The sequence below is a fragment of the Aotus nancymaae genome, unplaced genomic scaffold, assembly GCF_030222135.1.
Source record: "Aotus nancymaae isolate 86718 unplaced genomic scaffold, 86718_ANA_hifiasm-v0.15.2.pri h1tg000009l, whole genome shotgun sequence".
NCBI lineage: Eukaryota > Metazoa > Chordata > Mammalia > Primates > Aotidae > Aotus > Aotus nancymaae.
This window is the reverse complement of record NW_026988420.1, coordinates 1676462-1697206: the sequence shown is the minus strand read 5'-3', so window position 1 is coordinate 1697206 and position 20745 is coordinate 1676462. Positions and strand designations below refer to the sequence as shown.

Sequence of the window (20745 nt, the reverse complement as noted above, 5' to 3'; positions counted from 1 at the left end):
CTGGGCATTTAGCTGGGGCCTCAGTGACCATTTGGGGCCTGACGTCCACTTGGGTTTTGGTGTCCAACTGTGTCCTGATGTTTACTGGGTTCCTGGGTATCCTCCTGAGGCCTGGTGTCCTGCTAGGGCCTGGTTTCTGCCTGAGGCTGGGTTTCTACCTGGGGTGTGGGTATGTACCTGATTCCTGTTGTTGACCTTGGTCCTAGGTGTCCACCTTGGACCTGTTTTTCCTCTGGGGCCTTATGTCCACCTGTGCCCTGAGTGTCAGCCTGGTGCCTGATAGCCACCTGGGGCCTCCTGGTCCCTTGAAACCTGGTGTTCTGAGTCCTCATGTCAACCTGGGGTGTAAATATCTACTTGAGTCCCAGGTGTCCACCTGGGACCACATGTCTAGCTTTGGTCTGGGTGTCCCCGTGGGGCCTGATACTCACCAGGGACCTAGGCATATATGTAGAGCTTGCTATCCCATGGGGATTGATATTCAGCTGGGGACTGGGTATCCACCTTGGGCCTATTGTACTCCTGGGGCCTGAGTGCTTACCTGGAGACAAGTGTCCATCCTACACCTGCTAACTACATAGGGCCTCATGTTTTTCTTGAGCCTGGATATCCACCTGAGTCTTTGGTATCCTTGGTGGGATGGCTGTCCACCTGTGGCTTTGTGTCCAACTGTGGCCTGGGTGTGAGCCTGGTGCTTGATGTGCACCTTGAGTCCGTGTTCACCTGAGGCTTTATTTCCATCTGGGGACTGGAGTCCACTTGGGGTCTGATGTCTACATGGGGACTGCGCATTTACCTGAAGCCTGATGTCCATCTAGAACCAGATGTTCCCCTGGGTCCAGGGTGTCCACCTGGGGCCTAATGTTTATCAGGAGTCTAGGCATCCAGCTGAGGCCTGTTGTCCACCTGGGGCCTCCTGTTCACCGGGGGCCTGGACATCCACTTGGAACCTGGAGTTCAAGTGTGGGCTGGAGTTCCACTGGGGCTTATGTGTCCACCTGGGACCTGACATGCACCAAGATGCCTGATGTCCATTTGAGACCTAGTTTCTGCTTGGGGTATATCCCTGGAGGCTTGTGTCCACCTGGGGCCTGGTGTTTACCTGGGGCCTGACATTTACCTGTGGCCCGATTTCCACCTGGGGCCTACGTGCCAAACTGCGACTTGATGTCCACCTGGGGCCTGATGTCCATGAAGAGACTGGAGTCCCCTTGGGACCTGGTGTCCACCCAGAGCCTCGTGTCAACTTGGTGTGTGAAGTTTAGTGTTTACTTGTGGCCTCATGTTTTCCTGGGACCTTAGTGTCCACTAGGGCCAGTCCACCTGAAGGGGGTGTGTCCTTATGCACCAACCCTCTTCCTGGGGAGAATGAGTCAGGAATTGCCCTGGCCTTGCCTCTGGTCATCCAGGAACTCGCCCTTTTGCACACACAGTGAGGAAGGCAGTGCCTGGGTAAGTCGCCCCTGCTTTTCTGCCAATGGAATGAAAATCTCAGGCAGGTGCTAGACTTGGGGCCCGGGGGCCATGCCCCACCAGTCTGCCCATGGGAAAAGAATGATTCCCCACAGGGATAGCACTGCACTGCCTGTTGCCAGGAACCCATGTGAGCACACAGGCGGCTCCTTGAGGGCGCCAGGAGCCCAGGCCCAGTCCGCTCGGGTCATTAGTGGCCACACACTGGAGCTGAGGGAGGGGGCCTGGCTGAGGACACGGCCCTCCAAGAAAGCCACAGAGCCAACCAGTGGCACCCAGGGACTGCAGGAAACTTCTCCAAGGTAAGCTCCGGACCTGCATTGGTTTCTGTATCTTTGTCCAGTGATGAATTACTGCAAGCTGGGTAGGACACGTTCAGGGTGGCCTCAGCAATTTGTAGGCTTTTAAGCCATCTAGGAGAGACCCATAGTTGAAAATCTAGACAGGGCTTGATTCAGCCTGTCATTTCATTTTGCAATGTGGTTTCTAATGTTTCTTGGGAAACCAGGCCTGGGTAAGTTATTTCTCCATGTCACTCTTTGTTTCTTGGACGTCCTGGTATGCACAGTTGCCTTTTACTCTTCCAACATAAGAACCTCAGGTCCCACATTTCCATTCTTCCCTTCTAATCCGCGCGCCCTCCATGCAAAGCCCGTGGTGGGTCTTGCTCTGGGACTAGTGGAGCAGCCTTGCACTCCTGTTGGATGTGGGAGTTTCATGGTGGTTTCCTTCTGTATGTATTTGGCCTTCTATTATGAGTTCCTTGACTTGAGAATGATTGAGAAGTGTACTTTTCAGTTTCCCAAATATCTGTTTTCTGGGGAGATGAGTTTATTGCATTTGGCCAGAGAATATGTGACCTTTCAGTTGTTCAGGACTGGTGTGTACACCTGGGGGCCTGATATCCACTTGGGGGTTGGGTGTCCATGTGGAACCCGATGTACCTCTGGACCTGGTTGCCCACATGGGTCCTGGTGTGCACTTGGAGCCTGATGTTTCCCAGGGGCCTGGGTATCCACTTTGGTCCTGATGTTCATCTAGGACCCACTGTTCATCTAGGGCCTGAATCACCTGGGAACTGGGTATGTACCTGGGGCCTCATGTCCACCTGTGGTGTAGGTATCTGTAGGGGGGAGATCCCATAAGCGCCAATGCAGGAGCAAAAGGCCTCAGCCTGTTTCCATATAAATAATGAAGAAGAAAGGAATTAGAAATATAAATGTAGTGGTTATTAGTGATTCATACGTGATCTTGGTTATTCATAGGTGATCTTAATTCTTTTACTAATGCTTATCAGGTCGGAAGTGGGAACCTGGGGTGACATTGTGAAATTAATGACACTAAGGCAAGATGCTCTAAGCCCTCTGTCACGCCCGCATAAGGGCTGCTGGAGGGCGCCTCGGCTGTGCGGCAGTGCCAGCGCTGTGAAGGCGCCCGCTGTTTAGCCGAGACATCTCCTTCCTGGGGAAGTTAGGAGAAAACTTCGCCTCTTCAGGCTCTTGTGATGAGGCCTGATGGCTGTCAGCAAAGCCCACAGACATCGGGGGCTTAACTGTCTCTATGTGATGCTGTGCTTCAGCGGTCACGTTCCATGTCTGCTCTCATGCTCTGCTTCTGCACCTGGTTCCCTTTGTCTTAGGAAAGATAATCAGTAATAGTAATATAAATCTTAATGTTGTAGTTCTTTCTTGATAAGTATGGAAAAAGTGCTGATGCTTATGCTCCTTACCTCACTTTGGGTGCCAGAAATTCCTGAGCCCCTACCTGAATGACACGTGATATACTTGACCCTGTCACTGCCACGCCCTGTCTACCCTGCCCCCAGTCACCGACCACCAAGGCCCGCCCTACCTACCCTGCCCCCAGATTTGCAACTCAATAAAAATGAGAGTGTCCCAGCTTTTGGGGCCACTGCTGGTCTCCGTGATTTGGGTAGCAGTGGACCCCTGGGCCCCAACTCTCTTTTCTCTATCTCCGTGTCTTGTGTCTTTTATTTCTATAATTTCTCATCTCCACAGCAGCCAGGAGAGGCTCACAGAACCCTGTAGGGCTGGACCCTATAGGTATCTATGTGGCCTCAGGGCTGCTCACCCTCAGGGCAGTGCAGTAGCCACTGTGCACCCTGGCTTTGGCGAGGCTGCACCACGGATGTTAGCCACGCAGGGTACATGGGCACCCTGGCCACCAGGTGTAAGCCACTCTCCATGGGGCCCAGCCTCTTGCAGGAACTGGGAGGGCCAGGCCGGGAATGAGCCAGCTGGGCCGCCATATTGGCAGTGGCCTTGTGGGTTGAGGTTGGTCAGGGTCAGGGGTCCTCAGACCAGTGGTTGTGGGGCTGGAGCCTGCTGGGGTCTTTCTGCTGTGGGGGGTCAGGTCTGGTTGGAGAGTCCAGTGATGGGGTCGTGCCCAGAGCGGGGCTGAGCTGGGGTTTTCAAGCCATGGGGAGGGCCAGCCCACCTGGAGCAGCACTGGGGGCAGGTCCCTGAGGGGAGGACAGAGCAGTGATCTGGTCAAGGCTGTTCTCATTTCGCCCTTCTTCTCCTGTCCATGCCGTGCACGCCTTGAGGTTTCAGAGACTCGGAGAACTGATCCCCAAGAGGAGGGATGTGGATCAGGGCTGTGGGGCCGTGAGAGGGCTATGGGGGCCCTGGAGCGGGGCCTGCCAATCCAGGGGTTTTTAAGGGACAGACTTGGGCCTGGGGCAGGCTCAGGGCAGGGCTCTCCTGGAAACACCAGGTGTAGCAGGCAGGCTGACATCACTGTGGCCCCCAGTTGCCGAGGACAGCAGGCTCAGAGACAGTGAAAGACTCAGCCACTGAGGCTGCCCAGTCAAGGCTATCAGGAGCTGGTCCCTGCCAGGCCTTGGGGGCACTGGGATCCTGGTTCTCCCTTCCTCTGCCCTCACCCTAGTCCAGGCATGACCGTGGCTGCAGCTGGCCGTGGCCCATCCACCCCTGCTGCGAGTCTCTGGCCAGGTCTGTCCAGGTCCTTGGAGCTGCGGACCCAGCTTGGCTTGGCCCAGCCTCCCTCACGGATCGCTGGACCCACCAGATGGCATTAGAGGCCCGCAGTGTCAACGGAGACCATGTGCATGGCCGAGCCTCTGACCCCTCTCCCATGAGTCCAGGCCCTGCCTCAGTGTCCTCAGGTTTGGAGCCTGGTTGAGGAGAGACCTGGGGTGCGGCTGAGCAGGGTGTCTGGGCATTGGGCATCCCCACCAGGTGGGCAGGGACGCTGGTCCCCTTTGGGAGCCCTAGCTTTCTGAAGTGGGCCCTGAGCTCCCGGCCACCTTCCCTTTTGCTTCAGGCCCGCCAAGTGCTCTGGGTTTCACTGCCCAGGCAGGGTCCAGGGAGCAGGGTCCCATTCACCGCTAGAGCTGGGAGGAGCAGAAAGGAGTTGGGGTGTCATCCAGGTGGGGTCTGGGGCAGATGGGGCTTCATGTGGGAACCTGGGGGTCCCGGGAGGACCCACGGGGTCAGGGTTTGGAGAGGGTGGGGCACTCAGCCCGTGGAGAGAGTCAGGGGCCTTGAACAGACCCTCCCTTCACCACCTGCGAGTCCCGCCTCTAGCCAAGTCTCACGTACCCCCAAGCTATGCCCATCCTCTAACCTGCCCCTGGGTGATGCCCTCGTTTGTCTTTTCAGCCAATTATCTTGAGCCCCCAAGACATGGATCTTGACAGGAGCTGCAGGAAAGCCGGGGAAGCTGTGCTGGCCTTTGTCATGTCTCTTAAGGCGCTGAGCCCCACCATTGCCAGGCCCAGGCCCACCTGCCTCCCCTACTGGCCAGAGTGAAGGGAAGGGGGATCATGGTCCCATTCCAAGAGAGGGGAACGCTGGCTACCCCTACCCCTGCCCTCCTCTTCACCCCAACCTGTCTGGGAATGCCCCTCAGAGTTGGCATCGGGCCACAGCCCAGTCACCTAGGCTGCTTCCTGCCCCAGGAAAACTGCACTGACCCCACCTGAGTCCACCGGGGTCCCGGGGGCATTCTGGGGGTGCTGTGCTGCTTGGTGGCCATGCTGGGCTGGAGACTGGACACCCACATATCATCTGGGGGAGTCAGGAGCCTCTTTGCACATTTCACAGTGTTGGAGGGGTTTGTCCTAGTTTGAGACAGGGCCTTGCTCTGTCCTGCAGCCTCAAACTCCTGGACTCAAGCAGTCCTGCCTTAGCCTCCTGAGTAGCCGGGAGGGATTACAAGCATGCACCACCATGCCCAGCTAATTTTGTATTTTTGGTAGAGGTGAGGTTTCTCCATGTTGGTCAGGCTGGTCTCAAACTCCCGACCTCAGGTGATCCACCCGTCTCAGCCTCCCAAAGTGCTGGGATTACAGGCGTGAGCCACTGTGCCCGGCCTGGAGGTTTTCTTAATGTGTAGGTGTTTCCCAGGGTCTCCCACCCTCTTTATTGGGGTCTAAGTAATGACTCATTGTTCAGGATTTGGCCTGTATCTCCAATATGAAAACTCTGATCTGTCTGCAGCTCAGCCGCAGTCTCTTACCTGCTGTTATTCTGGGAGGCATTGTCTGTGTGACTTTTTCAGGGCTGTCTTCCAACTCCTGTATTCTCTTTTGGCCAGTCTAATCTGCTATTGAAACCATCAGTTGAGATTTTTCTACCAATGGCCACATTCCTCATGTTAAAGGCCCTATTTAGTGTTTTCAAATCTGCTAATTTGAGTTAGCGTCTTTCATGTTACCATGTTGGTTTTCATTTCCACTTTTATCTCTTTATCCATTTTATGTTTGTTGTGTTTTCTCTTTTAATTGTCCCGCTATTATTATTTTTGGTTCTTAAGCTGCATTTGTCCAGGTGCAGTGGCTCACACCTGTAATCTCAACACTTTGAGAGGCTGAGGTGGGAGGATACTTGAGCTCAACAGTTCAAGACCAGCTGGGCAACACAGTAAGACCTCATCTCTACAAAAACATAAAAAATATTAAATATTGGTCAGGCATGGCAACACTGTCTTTAGTCCCAGCTGGGGGGGCGGCGCTAAGCCAAGAGGATGGCGTGAGCCCAGGAGATGGAGGTTACAGTGAGCTATGATCGTGCCGCTGTGCTTCAGCCTGGGGGACAGAGCCAGACTCTGTCTCAGAAAAACCTAGAACAACAACAGAGAGAGGAGCCTGCCCAGACTGAACTATATTGGTGTTGGGCTGCTGTAGTGATGGCTTACATCATCAGGAATTTACTCTTTCTCAGTTCTAGAGACCAAAAGTCCAAAATCAAGGTGTGGGCAGGAATACACTCGCTCTGGAGACTCCTGGGGAGGATCCTTGCTTCTTCCAGCTTTGGGGGTTCCTAGCGTCCCTCGCCTGGGGCTGCATGCTTCAGTATCTGCCCCTGTCCTCACACGGTCTTTGCTGTATGTCTGTCTATTTTCCTCTTCATGAAGGCACACAAGTCATTGATTTGGGACCCACACTAAATCCAGGATGACATCGTCTCAAGATCATTAACTTAATTATATCTGCAAAGACCCTATTTCCAAAGAAGGTCACATTCTGAGGTTCTGAATGGAAATGAATTTTGAGGGGTGGTACTGTTTCACCCAGTACAAGGCCTCCCTGTGTGCTGAGTCCCCTTCGACACTTGCAAGCCCACGATGGCCACAGAGCTCCAAGGAGGAAGGCTTCCTAGAGGAGGTGGCCCAGCTCACCATAGAAGCAGCACCTCTTCCCCTTGGGTTCTGGGGCCAGCACTTTTTATGATGAGTCCTTTTTGGCCATGCTGATACCAGCTGAGACCCTGCTGCCTGCCCAACTCCATGTCAGGCCTGGGACAAGGGTGAGACAGGCCTAGCGCCAGCGAGTAGAGCAAGGGAGGCCAGTGTGGGCTGGACAGTGGGCACCGCACCAGGGACACGTATCTGATGCCTGTGAGAGTGATCTCTAGGAACTACCGCACAAGGGGGAAGATGAGGGAACCCCAACACAGGATGGCTGAGGGTGACCCCAACACAGAGGGCGGCAGCTGTGTCCAGGCTCCACTGGACTCTGGTGAAGACAGAGCACAGCACTGACTCTAGGGTGCGGGATCACTGAGGGTTAGGACAGGCTGGGTTTGGGAGAGGGCCGTGCTCTAGCTGGGGCACATCTACCTGCTCCCTTCAGATGGCAGGGCCTGGCCCTCTCCATTCCCACCCTGACCCGGTACTAACAGCCACGGGCCAGCAGCCCCTCCCTCCCCGAACTGCAGGGGATGGGAGGTACCACAGTGTCTTCCAGGCGAGTGCTGCCAGAGCTTACTTTATCCTTGTGCCAGAAGCCCAGGGTGGCTGGGGTGTGGGCCAAGTGTGGGAAGAGGGCCCTGAGACAGCCTAGGGTGGGCGTCCACCTTCCTGCCCACCGTGGTGGCCTGAATCAGCCTCAGCCACTCTCCCTGTCCCTAGGAGCCCAGGGACTGGGGTCTGGGGCTTCCTGGAGCAAGTCACACCTGATCTACACCATGGATAGGAGCTCAAGGCCAGGCCAACAGGGACTCCACAGAGGGGCCTGTGGGTTAGCAGCAGTTGCCAGTGCCCAGAAGGCCTCAGGGGTGGGGGTGGACAATCTGGAGGTCAGCAGGAAATTCAGCATGAGGAGGTGGCCCTTACCAGTCTGGCCCAGCAGCCCCAGGGTCTGGCTCTGCACTGTCATGAAGCCTGGGGGGCTAGGGCCCTCAGTCTCTCTCTGGCTGGGGAGTCACTCCCATCACTGCTGTCATTGGCCTCCCCTGCATCAACCTGGCCCTAGGGTGGGAGCACAGTGGGTGCAGGGACCCCCCCAGGCCTGTTTTCCCTGCTGTAAAATGCACATGATGGTGAGGCTGTAATGAGGCCTAAAGGAGTTCACACCTGCCATATGCTCAGGATGGCGCCTAGCTTGGCGCCCCCCAGCCTGGTGCCACCAGCCTTCTCCCAGGCCCCCTTCGCTGGCAGCCCCCACACTCAGCTCTCCATCAGCCACCCCCTCCAGGGTGCGACAAGGAGGCCCTGAGCCTGACAAGCGGCCCTGAGCCTGTCCTTAGGGGTATGTGAGCTGAGGCTGGGGCCTGGAGGGGCAGGGGGAGGAGTTGGGGAGATGCAGAGGTCCCAAAGATGTCCCAAGGCCCAAAGACCCTGGTGAAGGAATGGAGGAGCCAGCACTGGGGGAGCAGGGAGCAGGAGGAGCTGGATGGCCTGGCCCTGGGCTGGACACATGGTATGCAGCCACACCTGAGCTGTGCTATGGATCCTTAGTCGCCACCTGGGCACATCCTGTCCTCTGAGGCACAGGGACTCCTGGTCCTTGGCTCTGACCCCTTGTCTCCCACAGTTGGGATGATGAGTCCATAGGCAGAGCCAGCCTCACAGGGGACCCAAAGGCCAGCTCAGATAGGCAGCAACTGGAGTCCCCACCAGGCACACACACTCAGTGCAGAAAGCTAATGTGCTGTTTATTTGGGGGATGGGGGGAAGTGCTGTGCCAGCTGCTCACTGGTAGCCGGCCAGCTGCAGGATGGTGGGGTAGCGGGTGCGATGGGCTATGCACTTCTGGCGGTCGATGAAGAGGCTGTTGGTCATGGAGGCGATGTCCTTCTCCAGGCTCATGCGGGTGTGCTCCAGGTTTCGCAGGGACTGCTCCGCCTCTAGAAGCTTCTCCTGCAGCGCTGTGAGGGACATGTTCAGCTCCTCCACCTCGCTCACCAGCCTGGGGATGTTGAGGGGTGTGAGCCGGGGCTGGGGAGGGCAGAATTGTGCACATTCCCAGCAGCTGGGGACCCAAAACTCACAGGCCCTAACTGAAGCAGGCAGGAGGTCCTGGCAAGACTCCACAAAAGAACTCCTAAGGGAACCCCACCAGGAAAGTGGCCCATCAGCCCACCAGGCTCAGTTCTTGCCATTCCTTATGTCTGAGGGAGGCCCCCAGTTCCTGGAAGGAACTGAGAGGCAGGGAAGGAAGAAAGGTTCTTATGCTCAGAAGGGGCCACTGAGCACCCGTTAACCAGGGAAACAAAAGGATAAGCATCTGCTCCTGGAGCCCAGGCATGGGTCACGCTTTCCACCAGAGATGTGGACAGCACCCTCAGGGCAGCAGGGAATGGCCCTGCCTGGTCTCTCTGGCCCTGTGGCCTTCGGGAGTTCACCTTGTTGAAGGAGCTTCTTTCCAGGAAGATGAGGCAGCACAGGGTGGGTAAGAGCACGTGGGCACAGGTCCCTGGCACTGGGACCCCCCACCCATGACCTGCCCAGTGTTGTGTCTGTGCCTGTGTGTGTAAGGCATGCTTTCGTGTGGCCCCAAGGTCTCCCTCCCCTCTCAATACCTGCAGGGGATGTGTGTGGGGGGGGTTGGGGTGTTCATAGGAGCCCAAGATCAGAGAGGCGGGGAGGAGGTGGACGGGGCCACCCGGGGCCGCCCCAGAGGCCCAGGCAGCACCTGAACTGGCCAGCGTCGCGGCACAGCTCCATGTTGGGCCGGTGTGAGCGCAGGTACAGCCGGGTCTGGGCGACTCGCAGAGGTGCCTCCTTGTCCTTGATGGCCTGCTTCAGCGCTGCCACGTTGTGCTCCTGGTCTGTGACTTCCCGCAGCGTCTGCAGACAGGACAGTGGCCCTTGAGCCTGCGCCCCCATGCCCCGGCATATGGAATGCCCCAGACCAGCCTGGTCCTACCCGAGCCCTGGGCTGTGTCCAGAGGGCAGCCCTGTCCAGGGGCCCCGGGGAGGCGTGGCTGAAGGCACAATGTGCACGGGGTCCCCAGAGGGCTCTGGAGAGTCAGGCACCCTGTTGTCCCTTCACTCTGGTCCAAGAACTCCCATCCCTGGTGGTCACCAGGACCCGAACCCTGCTCAAGGACTCGGAACTTACAGGTAGGAAAGGCCACGCTGATACCCTAAGAGTCAGAGCCCTGCCTGCCAGGCCAGGACTCTTGGGGACCCCCTGGGCGGTGAGTGCTCCCCAGACCTCCTCCTACCTCCATCCTCCCCACAGCTCCTCTTGCCCAGTCATGGGGGTGGCAACCCACCGATCGTACCCAATGTCATCTGGTTTTATGTAGGTTTGAGGAGGACTGGCATCTGCTTCTGGGGTCCCTCAGGGTGGGTGGGGCAGAGGAGGGAGGTGTTGAGGGCCCAGGCCAGGTGATGAGGGAGCAGAGTGGTGGGCGAGCTCGGGAGCCCTCCCGGGGGTTCAGGGCGCCCCACCTTGTGCAGATGGTGCTGCAGCTTGTGCCTTGCGTCCTCCAGCTCCTCGCAGCGGCGCCCGAAGGCCAGGTTCACGGCGTCACACTGCAACCGCAAGTCCTCGGAGGCGTCGCGCAGGATGCAGTCCACCAGCACCCGCAGGTCGGCCGAGGCCAGGCGCTCGCGCTGGGCGCAGCACAGATTGTCCTGAGTGAACTTGACCCAGGTCTCAGGCGTGGACGCGCTGCAGGCGGGGGCAGCCAGGGAAGGGGTCGGGAGGCACTGTAAAGGCTGGGGGCCCTGCCCCGCCCCCTAGCGTCCCTCGCCCCCGTGTCCTGCCCGCGCCCCGAACTTCTGGAGGGCCCGCACGGGCTCCGGTGCACCCCGCGCTACCCCACGAAGTCCAGCCCTTCAGGCTCCCTGCTCCCGAGTGCCCCCCGCCCGCAAATCGCCTGCGTCCTCCCTCCCCATACCCACACCGGGCGCCTAGTCCCCTCGTGCCCCGGCGACCCCGTCCCCAGCATCGCTTCCTCCGAGCCCCCCCCCCCCGCAGCACCCCGTAATCCCTCTTCCCTAGTACCCAGAGCCCCGTGTCCCCTTCCCGCACCCAGGAGTTTGCTGCCCTCCAGTGGCGGTGTTCGCGCGCCCTCTGCCGGCCGTGAGCGGAAATGCAGTCCTGCCAGGGCCTGGGGCTGACTCCGCCCCCACCCTGTCCCGTCTCCGAGTGACTGGGTTCCATAGCTGTGCGCGCGCTGGGCACTTGAGGGGGTCTTACTCACCTGCTCATCCCCGGGGCAGACAGTTGCCCTAATGCCCTCGGGGGTAAGGGCCTCAGGGCCAGGCTGGGGGAAGCAGCCCCGAAGGGGCCCCCAGGCGAGGGGGAGGCGCAACCACAGCTAGGGCAAGCGCAGGGGCAGGGCTGGGGCCCACCTCTCCTGGAAGGAGGTGGAGTGCGGGTGAGACTGCACCTCGGTGCTCTGGCTGTGGAAGCGCCCGCAGGTCTCGTCGATGTTGTAGGCCTCCACCTTGTCCGACCAGTCCATCTCGCAGGTCTCCTTGTGCTCCCGGTTCAGCCTGGGGCGGCGCAGGGCAGGGCCTGGGTGTGTGCCCAAGGAGGGCCCTGCTGGGGACCCTCCCCGCAGCAGGCTGGGCCCCAATGCCCGCTTCAAGAGGGAGGCTCTGAGCCGGACTGTCCCGGGCGGCCCTCATGCTCAGCAGTGACCAGGAGTGACTGCTCAGACTGGCAGGCTGCGGATCAGTTGTGCAGCTGAGCTCTCTGGCCACTCAGAACCCCAGGCTGGACGGAACCGCCCCACCCAGCCCTGCGCTTCCACTGTGACCTGGGACAGCCCCTGCGGGCTCTGAGCCTCAGGATCCTGTGTTCTATGCCCTGTCCCAGGACCACCTGTGAGTGGGGTCAGGAGTCCTTCGGGGGGACCCACCGGATCTGGCTTACAGCTTGCATGATGGTTCTCTTCAGCAGCTCCTGAATGTTCCGGATGAGCTCCGCTTCCTGGGGAGGAAACGCCCTGAGCACCAGAGCCAGTCCCTTGTGAGGATCCCAGCAGGCCCAGCTGCTGCAGGCTTTGGTCAATGCCTGAGCACCCAGAAGGAGCTGAGTGCCGGGCCCTGAGTCCTGGCTGTGTGCCTGAGGTCAGACCCCTCTGCTCCTCTGCAGGCCTATTTTTCCTGGAAAGTGGGGTTCCGACCCCTGCTCTCTCACTGGGTTTGTTCCTGTGCTTTTGGGCATTCTCCTTGGTGCCTTGTAAGTGGGGTGTTTTCCTCCAGGGCCTTCCATGGGCTGCTGGAAGGGTCCCTCAGTAGCAGTTCCCATGCCCCAGGCCTTAGGGGTCATCACTGCTGCTCACTTACTGCACCCAGGAACGGCACCTCCCCTGGCCCCTGGCCAGCCCCTGAGGACTCCAACCCTGGGGGCGTAGATGCCCACCCAGGCTGCCCCTTGGGCTCTGTGCTGGGAAAGGCTGTCCTCACACCAAGAACAGGAGGGGCACCCTGTGTTTCTTCACACTGCCTGGCTGGTTTCATTTTCTGTGTTTAGGAACAAGTCTTTTCCCTGTGATTGGGGTCTTTGCCTCGACCACCAACTACCTCCTTGTGTGCCAGGGCCCCAGTCCTGCGCCCTGCTGTCCTGTGGGTTTGCCTCTTCCTGTTTGTCAGTGTTTTCCTCACTGGGCAGGCGCCCTTGGTGTGGACAGAGGGTTTGGGGGAGCTGCAGGAGTTCTTGAAGCACTGAGAGGGTGCAGGAGGAGGGGCCTGCGGAGGGGAAGGGAGGGAGGAGGGAAGGCAGGTGGGGTGGAGGGACTCAAGGTTCTGGCCTGAGCTTGGGGGTGTGGCAGGAGACCAGCTGCCCCCACCAACATCTTTCAGGAATGTCCATAGGCCTGCAGTGCATTCTCAGGAGGCCCCAGGCTCTGAGAGGTCAGAGAATTCTGCAGAGCCAGCAGCAGAGCCAGGACCGAGTTACCCTCTCATCCTGAGGCTGCCCCACAGACAAGCTGGGCTGGATTAGGAAGGCACAGGGAACATGGAGGAGGGGGACCTGCCGGTGCAGATCTTTGAGGACCCTGCTGTGTGTAGGATGAATGGGAGCGGTGGCTCCCAGCCCACCCCACGCCACCTGTCCACACCCACACTGCTGGCCCAGGACTGGGTTTCCACCTCAGGAGCAACTGTCCCAGCCAGGGACGATTTTTGGGGAGGGGCCCTGTGGCTTAGTCCTGGGAGCTCAGGGTCAAGATGACTGTGCCAGGTCAAAGGGGTTGGAGGAGGAGAGGCACCCAGAGGAGAAACAGCTGCTTGGAAGTCAGTCTGTCACTAAGGGGCCAGATTTCGGGACGCAGGGGTCCCACGTGCAGAGGGCTGGGCTCCCGCAAGCCACGTGGCTTGTCCACATGAACTGCCAGGGCCCCTCCTCTCTGTGCCCACAAGTCCTGGCCAACCCAGACTGCTGGCACCTTCAGCAGCTCCGTCTCCACGTGGTCGCGCACGAGGTTGGGGTGCTGGCGGCGCTCGCGGCACTGCAGGTTGTCAGTGGCGATGGAGAAGGGCACCTCCGTGGCGTCCAGTGCGCGCTCCAGCCGCTGCTTCTGGGCCAGCAGCAAGTCGGTCTCCGCGGTCAGCGCCTCCACCTCGCGCTGCAGCTCCGACTTCCAGCCGTGCGTGTCCTGCAGCCGCTCGCCCACCCTGCGCATGGAGTCTTGCTGCGTGCGCTGCGCCAGCGCCTGGATCTCCGCCGCCAGCTGCTGGCTCTCGTGCCGTTGCCGCTCGGACTGGTCGCGGTCGGCGAAGGCCTGGTGGTAGCGCGTGTGGCAGTTCTGGAACCACTCCTCCAGCAGGTACTTGGCGGTGCGGAAGCCGGAGGTGGCCAGGCCCGAGGACGTGTAGGCGCCAGTGTTGCGGGCCACCTCGGACACTTTGCAGGGCAGCTTGCAGGGCGGCACCGTCTGCGGGGCCGGCTCTTTGGTCAGCAGCACGTCGGTCTGCGCCATAGTGCCTGCCGTCTACCAGGGCCAGGGGAGTGAGGGGTGTGGTCAGCTGGTTGCGGTCAGCCCCGTGCGGTCAGCGGGGCAGCTCCAGCGGCTCGGTCCCAGAGCAGGACGCGGCTCCCAGTCGCCTGGGTGACACTGTACACCAAGATCTTCCTGTTGCTGAGCAACGGGGATCTCTCCTCCAGTGGCTGGGGGAAGGGGCATTCTAGGGGACAAGAAGAACTGCCCTCTTAAAGGGCCAGGCAACTCCAGCCCTGCCCTCCCTGTCCCCACCTCGTGCAATCAGCAGTGGCCAAGGGTTCCTGTCACTTAGAGGATCCTGGGACCAGCCTGTCTCCAGCCTCTGTGTCCCACTCTTAGGGTTCAGGGTGTGGGTGGGGACCTGCTGCCCTGGCCCCTCCCTGGGTTCATTCATTTGTTGTTTCTGGTTTGCCCTCTGATCTCGTCCTGTGCAGAGCTCCGAGCTCAGCGTGGACAAGACAGAGGAGGCTCTGCCCACCTGCAGCCGCCTCAGGGCAGAGGGGTGTTGCTGTCTTGTGGGTGTTGGGGGTGCTGGCTGATAGTGTTACCTGATGTCTCCCGCCCTACAGGTGGCTGCTCTTCCAGCCTGATAGCACAGGGAGGGTCTAGGCCAGGCCCCCTCAGGGACAGTCTGAGGCAGTTCCTGCAGGGACTCTGCTCCATTTACTCCTGGACCTACTGCCTGAGAGGCAGGCCCTGGCCTCTGGCCTCCTCCTTCCACGTCCCAGCCAGGGCCCCCTCAGGCAGGGCACAGTGGGGAGGGAATGTGAGTGTACTTTTCGCTGGGGAGTTGAATTCAGCCTGTGGGTGGGTGTCCAGTGTCAGACGCCGAAGTCTGCCCCACAGTGGGGAGGCAGGTCCTGTGCTGCAGAGGCCACCCTCAAAGCCACCCAGGGCCAGGCCGCCTGGCAGAGGCTGGATGGGCAGGAAGTGCCCCAAGACACACCAGAATCCCCCAATCCTGGGGCCAGGGGAACCCCAGCCCAGGTTCTATGCCCCTTGGGGAATTGGCCTGGCTGTGAAAAGCCTGTGGCTCCTGACTCGGCCTCCCCTGAGCCTGCCTGGCACACTCAGTCCTAGGGAGCCCCAGTCCTACAAGCCCCGGCTTCCTTGGGGACCCCCCACCCTGGAGTCCTCACCAGGAAGTCCATGACCCTCCTACAGCAGAGCCCTCTGGGCCCTGCCCCCTCCACCTCCACTTCCACCTCCTCTCCCACCATATAGCCTCTGCCCACACATCAGCCACAGGTGGTGGGCCACTCCCACCACCACACCCAGGGTCTCCCTAGCCCCCGCTGCACCCCCGCCTTACCCCGCTCCTGGGACACTCCCACCACCCCGCCCAGCATCTCTCCAGCCCCACCATGTGTCTATCAGTGCGCTCCTCCTGGACCTGACCTCCCAGGGCCCTGACCTCTCCTGCCGCCAGAACCCTGACTCCGTGCTCCTGTCACCACAGTGCACCTGGCCTGACACAGCCTCCTGATGGGGCTTTGAGGACAGCAGCCCTGAGACTTAGCCCAACCCAGACTGAGCCAGAACCTGTGGTATGAGACCTGGGAGCCTCTTCTCACTGCCTGACAAGATTAGGAGGTCAGGGGACCTTCAGGAACTGATGTGGTCTGCGAAATGTCCTTGAGGCATGCTGTGACTCAGTTTCCCCAGATGGCTAGGCTGTAACCCACACAGGATAAAATGCCTGGCTCCACCTTTTGTCTGGAACCTGCATTCACTGGGCACTGCCCTGTAGGCAGAGCAGAGCAGAACTGCCTGTGTTTGTCCCCTGACCTGCAGCCCCAGGAAACTGAGGGACCACCTGAGCCAAGGAAGAGAACTCTGGGCCTGACCCCAGCTCTGGAAATGGGCGACCTCTCAACCTTCACTTCCAAGTGCCCTGAAGTCGTCGGCAGGGGTGCTGCCTGCTTGGAGATCCCAGGCTAAGGGGACACAGATTCATCTAGTGATCGCAATTGGCTCTGCAGGCTGACCAACAGGATTTGACCAAGCACCCATCAGAGATCGGAGAGTGGGCCCTCGCCCCTGCCAGCTGCAAACTCCCAAAGCCCCCAGCTCTTTCATGGGGTGAAGACACCCTGAAGGACACTCCAGTGTGCTCTCACCTCTGGGGTCTGCCAGCCAGAGAGTGGGACCCTCAGGCCACATGTGTCTTGCTTGGTCTCAGCTTCAGGGACCCCAGGGTGCTGGCAGCTCCCTGAGACCTGGGTCAGGGGGTGTCCATTATAGCACCTTGGTCAGGACCCAGAGATGGGGAGGGGAGGGCTAAGAGAACCCCGGGCAGTCGGCGGGTAGAGCATGGCTCTGTGATGGCTGTCCCTGTGACAGGGACAAGTCGGAGGGGGCAGAGGGTCTGAGGGGCAGATGAGGCCACCAAAGGGCACCTTGGACACTGGATGACCCTGGGAAGGCCCGTGAACCCTATCCTGATTCACCCAGGGCCAGAGACCTTGGTTCACCCTGCAGGCCTGGGGACTCGGGTTCTTAGGAAACTGCTGTACTCTTTTTTGGCATAGCTGTATGATTTTACATTCCCACCAATAATGTGTGAAAGCTCCAGTTTTTACTCATGCTCATCAGCGTTTGATGTTTTATTATTTTTATTTTAGTCATTCTGATATATATGTATTAATACATATATATGCATTTATATATATATATTAATAAGTCATTGTCTTAATTTGCAAATTGCTAATGACTAATGATATTGAACATCCTTTCCTGTTCATAATTAAATACCATCTGTATTCCTTTTCACATATCATTAGCTCAACCATGAAAAAGCAGAGCAAAATATGTTTTTAACATGTCTGTACAATTTTTAGACAATACTCAAGGGAAAAGTTGTTTATTTAGAATAATGAAAACAATGAGACATTAACTTCCAGCTTAAATAGAATTGATTGTGTGCACAAAAATGGTCAACATATTGGACTTCCTTGGCAAAAGAAGAAAGGGGAAGACTTTATATTTTCTGAAACAGTGTTCATCCTTTGTCTTTGGTTTGACTGTTTATTTCTTATGTGTATGACTTTGAAGAAATGCATCAAAGATATAACTTTCTGGTGTTTGCTTTGATATTATCCTTGCAAACAGAAAAGTTGGCATGCATTTCTGTGTAAAACTGGTCAAAGATGGCCTAGGAATGAGATTACATTGTACTTTACTTTACATCATACTGTAAGCATTTCATAACAGTGAAGGCATCAGCATAGATGCGGACTTATTATCCCTATTTAGGAGCTGGTGGGTGTGAGGCTTAGGAGAGTTATGTGCTCATTATCATAAAAGAAATATATGATGCATTTATATAAAAACCCAGTATTTCTGGTTTCAAATTCAGGACTCTGCCCTCTGCTTGAGATATATTTAAGTTTGCAGGTTAGAGACATTTTACTGTAAACATCAATGAAATATCACAGTTGTACTCTTGACTATGTTGAAATCACAAAAAGACTTTAATCTGCACTCAGTTCTTTTAACTAAAATCTTCAGTTTGAATTAATTTCATTTGAAGAAAATCCCTAGAAATTTTAGAGAGAAAAAGACTTTACTTGCAGAATACAATCTGCATTTGCTTTGACAATGGTTAGTTCACATATGTAAAATAAGTCTACCTTTCTGTATGCATAATTAGGATGTGACGGTAGTGTGGTAATGACTTTAATTAAAGCAATTAGGATGGTAGTGGATGATGGTGCAATTTACCTTAAAAGCCATGAGCAAAACACATCATAAACTATCATACAATAAATAGTCATTGGGTTTAAAGTAATTTCCACATAGAAAAACGCAAAACATATTTTAGCCCTTTAAATGAAAACTTCGTTCAGTCAATATTGGTCTTCCTGTAGATGCATTTAGGAAACAAAAAACCCACAAAACGTATAGTTTGCCTGCTTCTCAAAACTTGGTGCACAACACATTGTGGGACTTTCATACACCAGGACCTATTATTAAAACAATTAAGTCCCCAGTGAAAACCATTTATTTGTCTGGAGTGTCCTCTGATGTGTCTTTTGTAGGAAGCTGTGGCAGTCATGGGTGGTTCAGGGAGGTGGATCCTGCCCATATCCGTCTGTCCATCAGTGGGCTAGTGTCTGTCTGGCCGCACCTGAGAAGGGTATACAGGAGTTACAGCATTAGCACAGGCTTCAAAATAGCATAATCTTGGCTTCAAAATTCCATTTCAGTATTTATTTCCAGGTAAGTTTGTGTAGCATGCTTAATTTTTCTGAGGCTCAATTTTAGTTATGGTAAGCTTATATCTGCCCAAAAGACAAAGGCACATCCCAGTTTTGTGTGCTTTAAAGCTATACTTTTGGAAATGAATTTTAAGGAAAAGAATATAAAATAAGAACAAATATAAGCTTTTATTTAAAAAGAATTTATAGTAAAATATAAATTTAAAGAAGCTGACAATCCCACATACCTCACAAAACCCAAACTCTTTATTAACTACCTGATGTATTATTTATGGTATTTTTTCTTATTGGAAAAAATATTTCCTATTGCTTTGACTGTATGTTCTTTGATCACTCCTTTATATTACAACAGTTTTATAATATTATTTTCTCTGGAGAATAGAAATAAATACAATTAAGTTTTTCAACTGACATGGTTGATTATTTTTAAGTGAATAAAAATAATTCAGAGAATTTGTCTTCAGTTTCACAAATGAATATTGAGCTCATGTGAATTTGAAATATTGTTTTCAGACATGGGAAACTCCCATGAAGTTTCTTTTGTGTATAAGAAGGATATTTCGGGTATTCTCTCTATGGCAATGTGGCAGGTCTGTGCAACACACAAATTTTAATAAATCCTATTTCACATGAATTATTTTTAAAAATAGTGTTTGTGTAGTCTCATATATTATTCTGTATTTGCCTGTTGGAAAGAAATTCTGTTGTAATTAGGTACTGATGAGAACAGAATATTCTGCTTGCACATTCATACTTCTAATGACAGTGATAATTTTCCAATAACAACAAAAAATCTTTTTAGCTTTGTGCTTTGCAAACCTCCACTATCACAAAATTGTGCTTCTGCATGTCCTGCAATGCATTTACACAGCACTATGACCCATGGTCCTAAGCCTCTGTGTCATGATGACAGGTGACTCAACACAATGACCCTCAGCCTACTCACCCTTCCTCACAGCAGGTTCAAGTGTCTTCCTTCTCTGTGAAAGGGATGTACCCACGAAATCCAAATTCTATTCTTCCTCAACTCAATGTCTTTGAATCAGATTCGAAATTGTCCATGGCTACTCCATTGTTTCTTGGCACCCGGAGAGATATGACAGAGGTGACATTATTGTTTAAAGAGGTATCAGTCTTAACTAACTGCAGCTAAGGGATCTTAACTGTATAAATTTGACATAATTATATAGCCATAGGAACGATGGCTGGAGTCTCACCTCTGGAAGAGGCTGTGCAATCAAAGGACTGTGAAACTTAGGACTCGCCAGTTTCACGGGAAATTTGCCTCTGGTTCAATGTTTACTTAAATACATAAAGAATGTAGTCAATTATATATTTAGCGCTATCTCTACAACATCTACCAAAATCTAATACCAAAAAAAAGAGAATACCACTTATATATTTTTATATTTTGAATTCAGAGATGTGAATTAGAAACAAGGTTCTTAATAAGATATTTTTGATCTCCATCCTCAACAAAGAATTTATCAAAATTTTGTGTTTTTTTTTAAGTAGAGGAGTAACACTGCATTAAAATGCCACTATATATGTTCTAACAAAAACTTCAATTTAACAATTAAATGTATGTGCAGAGAGAAGGAGAGAGGTCTCTGATGTCTCTTCCTTTCAGATGAGGGCCCCAGTCCTAACAGATTAGGGCCTCACCCTTCCGCCTCCATTTAACCTTTATCTTCTTAAAAGCTCCTTCTCCAAACACAGTCACACTGCGGATAGGGCTTCAGGTTAGGAATTCTGGGGGGACATAATTCTGTCCATAACAGACACTAATGTCATGAGCTCAGATTGCTAGTGAATATGTTCATGTTGCAATTATTTTTGCTTCACAACTTTAGATAATGAATACTTGGATAATAAATATCCACTGTATTCCAATTTTTTCAACAATTCTTATTTGCATGGATTCTAAACAGAAGTTTAATGTAATTCTTATGTCTGTTCCACCATAGATGATGTGTTTCTCCCTCTGCCTTATTTTAATATTTTATCTTTGTTATACCTTTTCTACAGTTTGAATATGATATTCCTGGTATATTTTTAAAATATTCATGCAGCTTGGTGTTCTCTGAGCTTTTTGGACTTGTAATTTGGTGTGTCATTAATTTGTTTTTTTTATTCTAATGAAAAAATTAACTTTATAGATTTTACATCTCAAGCTCCCAAACTTTCACTTATTTTAAAAATGAAAGACTTGATGCCCTAAACCCCAAGATTTCAGTCCTGAATGCAATAGTACCCAGACTTGTAAGTTACATAAGCGAGCTGCATAAACACTATTACTTTTAAGTGCACCCCAAAACACACGGTCATACTTGGATTGTTTAACCACATAGTGTCATAGTAATAAACATTGAAGTATC

General features: G+C 54.4%; 1 protein-coding gene and 1 long non-coding RNA gene across 2 annotated transcripts; both read right to left on the bottom strand.

Moving 5' to 3' along the window:
* Positions 1-8873: 8873 nt before the first annotated feature.
* On the bottom strand, positions 8874-14126 carry TEKT4 (tektin 4). The gene is made up of 6 exons (XM_012434416.2): positions 13593-14126; positions 12060-12130; positions 11548-11691; positions 10639-10861; positions 9875-10029; positions 8874-9148 (listed from the first exon to the last, which is right to left on the bottom strand). The coding sequence occupies exons 1-6, from the start codon at positions 14124-14126 to the stop codon at positions 8932-8934; spliced, it is 1344 nt and encodes a 447-aa protein (XP_012289839.2). The 3' UTR covers positions 8874-8931.
* A 2852-nt stretch (positions 14127-16978) lies between these two features.
* On the bottom strand, positions 16979-19515 carry LOC105704904 (uncharacterized). The gene is made up of 2 exons (XR_001104564.2): positions 19314-19515; positions 16979-18276 (listed from the first exon to the last, which is right to left on the bottom strand). It is a non-coding gene; the product is annotated as an uncharacterized LOC105704904 (long non-coding RNA).
* Between the last annotated feature and the right edge of the window lie 1230 nt (positions 19516-20745).